The 7436-nt window shown below is 38.5% G+C and overlaps 1 protein-coding gene across 1 annotated transcript in view; it reads right to left on the bottom strand.

Annotated features, from left to right (window-relative positions):
• The window catches only part of LOC107674863 (SLAIN motif-containing protein-like), a 28083-nt gene extending 21948 nt beyond the window's left edge, over positions 1-6135 (bottom strand). Inside the window, exons 1-2 of the mRNA XM_016468990.1 lie at positions 6006-6135; positions 4492-5016 (exon numbers count right to left, since the gene is read on the bottom strand). Coding sequence (XP_016324476.1) covers positions 4492-5012 — 521 coding nt within the window. The 5' untranslated portion in view covers positions 5013-5016; positions 6006-6135. The remainder of the gene's footprint in view (positions 1-4491; positions 5017-6005) is intronic.
• Positions 6136-7436: the final 1301 nt, after the last annotated feature.

Raw genomic sequence — 7436 nt, 5'->3', positions numbered from 1 at the left:
GGCCGGTGTCCTGAAGAGTTTAGCTCCAACCCCAATTAAACACACCTGAACCAGCTAATCAAGCTCTTACTAGGCATGCTAGAAACTTGAAGGCAGGTGTGTTGAGGCAAGTTGGAGCTAAACTCTGCAGGACACCGGCCCTCCAGGACCGAGTTTGGGCACCCCTGATGTACAGTATTTGAAAAATAATGTGTTTTTTAACATTAAAGCATGTCAACATATTCTGTTACACCAAATACACAAAATAATGATCTTTAAAAAAGCATCATATGACCCCTTTAATCATGTTTGAACTTTCTCAGACTATAGTTTTTGCTGTGGTATATGAAGAAGTACTTAAAGTGTGTGGAACGCAAAGTCACAATGATATAAAATTAGTGTCATTAATTTTTTTGTTTGTATGTTCACATTGATGGTAAAATTACATTTTCTGATTTGTGACATTACTTTTTATGTACTGCTAAAACACTGCTCATCACTTTCAGAAGTTGTAGTGATTCCTTCTTTTCCAAGAAAGAATGTGAAACAAATTGGTTATATAATTTTCATTTTTAAATATTTTAAAATATAATTTAAATTGATTTTTCACACTTTAAGCAATACCGTATCGCATATCGAATATCGCATTTTTTAACAAGGAATTGCGTATCGCATTTTTATTCAATATCGCACAGCCCTAATTTAAAGTATCTTTCACTGCCATTAAGTCAGAAAGCGTGAAAACAAGACAAGACGGCACTTCTGCATATTTAATTCTGGACCACTAGCCACAAATGGAAGAGCAAATACAATGACTGTTTATCAACAGGTTTCCCAAACACTCCTCCTGTCAAGCGGATAGTAATAATAATATCACTAGAGATGTTATGCCGCCTTAACAGAAGGGATAGACTGACGAGTCCCTAACCCTAAACCTATAGACAGGCATCTTCAGTGTTTAACAGTCTTCAGGAAGTCTCTCTGCGAACATCTTACCAGCATTTATATTTACTTTACTTACTTCACATTCAATAGATATGAGAGACAATGTAAGCAGCATCCCAAACAAAACAACACACCACAGCTTTACATAACGGATCCTATTAAAAACTGCCCAGGTCACCATCCGGTTCATAACAATCCTTTCTTTTCACCATCCAGAATGAGCAGTATCACATGAAGCTTAAATCCACCAAAAGCTGCTTACCACCTCGCCAAAGACACGGCCCCAGAGCTGCGAGCAGACGAGCCTCTATTAACCTCACGCTACAGATATGGACATATTGAGTGGCTAATTGCTGGCCGGTGCCAAACCGCTGCAGGATCACTGGCTGGATTATTCTGATGAAAATTAAAGCTGCATTAGAGATTAGCTGCTTGTTATTATTAATTCCTTTTGGAAATTCTGTAATAATTAAACAAATCAATGCAGAATGAACTAAGCCTACAGCCTAATAATTAGTACATTTATTAAAATATACTAACAATAAGATCACCCTTTGGTTTCAGTTTTAGAAACGTTAAATTTTTCGGTTATACTTTATTTTAAGGTGTGCTTGTTACAGTGTAATTATTCATTTAAGTACTGAGTAATATTAATTAACTACATGTACTTACTATATGGTTAAGGTTAGGATGAGGGTTTGGTTTAGGGTTACTTGCATGTAATTACGCATAATTAGTTGTTATTATAATAGTACGTGTAACGTGTAAAAACGACACCTTAAAATAAAGTGTGTAAACAACAAACAGCCCTTTCTGACTTCTGATCATTTATTGTTATTATAATGTAAAATGTGTAACAAGGACACCTTAAAGTAAAGTGTTACCAAATTTCCGTGCTGTTATTCTTCCTCACTGACACGCAGCCTGTCTAGTTATGAGCTGTATTTAAGTCAATGCTAATGGACGAGTAAACTGCCTATCCAGTGAGTCATGCATGCTGATGGTGTAGTTAAATATTAAAAATGGTGCTTGAGAAATTGCCAATCAAGAACAAACCATGTGCATCTTCGTAACGCACCTGACAATCCTTCATTTCCACAAAGTGGATTTCACTTTGCACTGAGCCGAGAGAAGAACAGCTCCAGCTCTAACAGGCTTCACTCTGATTTGAGAGATGCCACAGGACGTCCCATGCAGACACAGGAGGATCCCACTGTCTCAGACGCTCACAAATCACAGCCACATTCACCGATGCAGCGCTGTCACGCATTCAGAACCACAGCACGGTCACACAATAATTACAGCAGACGTACTTTATACATACTTTTTTCAATGGGTAAACAATGAAACGGCCAGCTGAAACAATCTAGAGACCAGAATATCACAGAGAATGGGCTCTTTTGACTTGGGCCAGTAAGAAACCCCCTAGCAAGAGACGCCATGCTTTGATTTCTCACAACTTGTGTGCTTTTCCAGGGCAAGCCGGAGTGAACTGCTGTGCTAATAGAGTCCCATTAAGGCACAGTGGTTCACATAAAGACTAATAGTCAAGGTTAGGATTTTTGTTGAATAATGTTTTCAATTTTAGTTTGTTTTTCACCAAACCCCAGAACACGAGTCACATGGGTTATACCCTACTAAAAGGTATCAGTGATACTAAAATTAAACAACAACAGGGTGAATAAATGATGACTTCATTTTCATTTTTGGGTGAACTAATCATTCAAAGTCAGAAGTCAAAATCAAAGTCAGAGCTAATCTGCAGATATGAGTTGACAGACTTCACAGAAAACTGTGTAGTGTATTAATGCAACAGACTCTGCTTTCTATTTTGAGCCGATTTTAAACCATTGTTTTTATTTGTCATGCATGTAGCAACAAAGCATGTTTCTGTGTGACTTTGTAGTTTTGGGAATGACCTGAAATACTGGTAGTGTGTGTGTGATCCCCAGTCATTAGCGTATGATGCTCAGCTTTCATCTGTAACCATTTCTTAAGTGTGCAAGTGCACGATGTGTTCCAATTTTAAAAGTCATGTAGTGTACTGCAGCCTTAAAGGATTAGTTCACTTCCAGAATAAAGATTTACTCACCCACATGTCATCCAAGATGTTCATTTCTTTCTTTCTTCAGTCAAAAAGAAATTGAAGTTTTTGAGGAAAACATTCTAGGATTTTTCTCCATATAGTGGACTTCAATGATGCTCAACGGGCTGAAGGTCCAAATTGCAGTTTCAGTGCAGCTTCAAAGAGCTCCACAAGATCCCAGCCGAGGAATAAGGGTCTTATCTAGTGAAACGATCGGCCATTTAAAAAAAAAAAAAACATTACAAATTATATACTTTAATACTTTTTAAACCACAAATGCTCGTCTTGCACTAGCTCAACCTCAAACATTACGCAGTGACGTGACGAAGGCGGAAGTACTACCGACCCAGGGTTTACAAAACGAACGAGCAAAGAAAGTCAAACGCTCTTTACAATAAAGGTAAAACAACAATGTAGAACAATTTTGAAGTTGCAGGAGAAAATCAGATGGAGTTTTTCACCCAACCCAAACTTTTTACCGTGTGTGACCTTTCCAATGTGTTTACACAATGTGTCAAATCACGCATGCGCATCACAGAGCTAGTGCAAGATGAGCATTTGTGGGGGGTTTTTTTAATGGCCAATCGTTTGGCTAGATAAGACCCTTATTCCTCGGCTGGGATCGAGTAGAGCTCTTTGAAACTGCACTGAAACTGCAATTTGGACCTTCAGCCCGTTGAGCATCATTGAAGTCCAGAGAAAAATGGAGAAAAATTCTGGAATGTTTTCCTTAAAAAAACGTAATTTCTTTTCAACTGAAGGAAGAAAGACATGAACATCCTGGATGACATGTGAGTAAATTATCAGGAAATTTTTATTCTTGATGCGAACTGATCCTTCAAGTAACATAGCACAACAACGCACAAGCAACCACTCACAAAATGTACAAAACCAAAGTTCCTTTCAAGGAAAGTCCGTACACTCGGCCACCATACTTGCAACGCCTCTGGGCAGCTCAAACAACACCAAATCCTATCTAAATTAATGGGGGAGCATTTGTCTTCTTACACAGAATAAGGCATATTTCATAGTATTTAAGCAGTGATAAAGGCATTGCATTATAAATACACTATTTTAATGAAATTTATAATAATAAATACTCAGATAAACAGTATATTGCCGTAGTCGTGTGTTTATTAGTCACGCTGAATCAGTGAAAGCAGTTGAATCTTCTGTTTATTCAGCAGAGCGCCCTCTGGCCTTTGGATGGAGATTTACTGCTGATCACAGAACCGTGCTTCACTGAAAGATACGCATGATAATCGCCGCTCCTGTCGAATCGCGATCTCGATTCCATTTTGATTTATCGTGCAGCCCTACTCAGTTGTTCAAATCACGGTAATCGGATACGGTTTTAATGATAATTAAAATATGAAACGGTAATACCAACCGTGGGGAATCTTATCATGATTTATCATCAAACCGGTAACCGTTACATCCCTAGCTACGTGAGATTACAATAAAAAGATGAATAAACCCACCAACTGTCTTCATCCTCGGTCTGAGCGCACGTCTCTAAGTCAAGCTCATCCACCTCGTCCAGGCCGGACTGGTCCATACCCGCATCCCTCGCTCCCAGTGTCTCTGAATCACAGAGATCCGGAGACAAACTCGGCTCGAAGCCTCCCAGTGTTTGTTTGGAGCCTAAGAACCCATCCTCCTCCGGCCTGGAGGCCTCGGGCAGCGGAGACATGTCCTCACCGCTGCTGCTGCCCTCCAGGTTCCCAGCATCCTCTGCTCCGGGAGAAGTGTCCATGGCCCCGTGCAGGTTATTCCTGTTAGCTCCGGTGGAGAGGTTGCCGTTGCTGGTGAGTTTGCTGCCCCTGTTGCGCAGGGCTTGATTCTGGACCTCCAGACGGCGCACCAGCTCCTGCAGCTTACGCACCTCCTGCAGCTCCACCGCGGTCAGATTGGGACCGAACTCCGGCTCTGAGCTGGACATCACCTCGTCTGCATCACCGCTGTCCGCTGGCTGGACACTTCCACCATCAGGGACGACCATTCTCCTGTAATGACACAGAGGTTCATGTGTGTGTCCGGCAAAGGAGCACGCACAAATAAATAGAAAAACAACATGTCTAAGTGCATTTCTCAGAGCTTCTTACTAGGACTTTACCGAACAGTTTACTCTATTTATTTTTTATGTACACCAATACATCTCCAGTTAAGCATTTTGTATTAGTCCCTTACAAAAACGTAACCATGGTTTTATTACAAATTAAAGCAAAAAACATGTTTACTATAGATAAACCATGTTAACCACAAATTAACCTTACACTAGCCATAGTTTAACCATGGTATTTGTAGTAAAACTGTGGTCATACAAATGGTAATCAATATGCCAAAAAAACATGGTTACTACACCTTTACTACAATAAAACCATGGTTAATTAATTTCCGTAAGGGATAGGCTAGTTAATAAATCAAAAATAATTATTAAATACGAAAACTTTATAAATAGTAGCGTTTTAGTTTAAACAGTTTTCAACTTTTTAAATAATCACTACTGTTGTAACATAAAATTATTATTAGCAATTATTACTCGTATTTTATCAATTCATCCTTTTATAAGTTATTATAGATATGCTCAAGAAAGGTTAACTTACATGTAGATCTGTTACACTTAAACTTGAAGGTTAATAGTGATATATAGAGCAAAAACTGGCATACTAGGTTATATTAGGTTAATTTTATGCGCTAGCTAATGTTCATCATAACAGCAATGGCACAAGTTAGCAAAACAAATAAACAAATCAGCAAACAAATGAGGTTGGTTTGAACTAGCAAGGATATACTTATAGAAAAAAACACTTTTCATCAAGTTAATTAGTCTGTAGACATTAAACAGTACTAATATCTTAAACCAAAACGTGTTAAATACCACAGAAATGTTGGGTGTAGTTATTTGCATCCACATTAAGCTAATATGTTTCTGTATCTCTAGTAAGCGGAGCTATTTCCAATTAACTTAGTACTCGCACAACAATCAACATACCTCTCCTTCCGTCCCGGTTTCTGCAAATAACCGATTTAATGTTTAAATATATACATAAATAAATAAATAAATAGATTTAAATAAGTAACCCGCGGGTTTATCGCCGCTATGCTTCATTCGCGGTGTTTTGGCTGTGTCTTTTCATCAAGTTAATTAGTCTGTAGACATTAAACAGTACTAATATCTTAAACCAAAACGTGTTAAATACCACAGAAATGTTGGGTGTAGTTATTTGCATCCACATTAAGCTAATATGTTTCTGTATCTCTAGTAAGCGGAGCTATTTCCAATTAACTTAGTACTCGCACAACAATCAACATACCTCTCCTTCCGTCCCGGTTTCTGCAAATAACCGATTTAATGTTTAAATATATAAATAAATAAATAAATAGATTTAAATAAGTAACCCGCGGGTTTATCGCCGCTATGCTTCGTTCGCGGTGTTTTGGCTGTGTGGAGCTAGTTAGCTCGTTTGCTAGCGACCTGAGGTGATGGACACCAGTTGAGCCAATCGGATGCGAAGTCCCGCCCACTGCAGTAACGCCACGGACCATATATGGAAGTGTAGCTCCGCCTGCTGGATGACGTCGCTCGGAAGACTGCAGTAACGCGCTCTGTCCAGTAGATGGAGGCACGACACAAACTTCCTCAGCGGCTGTGTTGTTTTCAGTTCATGTGCTGAAGACCGAGATAAATATTTTGTTCACAATAAAATACTAGTGCACCAGTTACTGAATAGTGCACAGTATACAATGCGTACTGGCTACTGCTCACTTCTCTAATAGAATGTGAAACAGCACAACAATTATGCAACAATAAACTCAACAATAGTGTGCTACATTTTCCTCACATGCCCTTACCTGGTTATCTTAGAAGATATCATTTTGGGACAAGAACAAGAAATGCACTGCATTGTGGGAAACTATCTCATGCAGTGTCCTCTCTCAGAAAAAAAAAGGTAGGACAAAAGTCACCTTTTCAAAAGGTACACCTTTGTAAGCTTCATACAAGTGTAGGTTTTGAGAAGGTGCCGCCCCGAGAGTGTAGTTATATAGGGCACACATGTAGTAGGTCTGCATGCAGAATATTTGCATTCACAGCCAGGTCAGAAATGAAAGGAAGTAGTACCTCTATATGTAACTTTGTGAACTCTCCTTTTTTCCTGGTGATAAAGACATTTATAGTGTTGCAAAATATTTTTTTATTTCAGATAAATGCTGTCCTTCTGAACTTTCTATTCATCAGAGAAACCTGAAAAAAAATCTACTCAGCTGTTTTCAACAAAATAATAATAATAATAATAATAATAATAATAAAATGTTTTTGAACAGCAAATCAGAATATTAGATTGATGTGACTGGAGTAAAAATTCAAAAAATTCAGCTTTGAAATCACAGGAATAAATTACATTTTAAAATATATTCAAATAGA

The sequence above is a fragment of the Sinocyclocheilus anshuiensis genome, unplaced genomic scaffold (assembly GCF_001515605.1).
Source record: "Sinocyclocheilus anshuiensis isolate Anshui unplaced genomic scaffold, SAMN03320099.WGS_v1.1 scaffold1133, whole genome shotgun sequence".
NCBI classification, from domain to species: domain Eukaryota; kingdom Metazoa; phylum Chordata; class Actinopteri; order Cypriniformes; family Cyprinidae; genus Sinocyclocheilus; species Sinocyclocheilus anshuiensis.
Note: the sequence above shows the minus strand (reverse complement) of the source record. Positions and strands in the feature narration are given on the sequence as shown.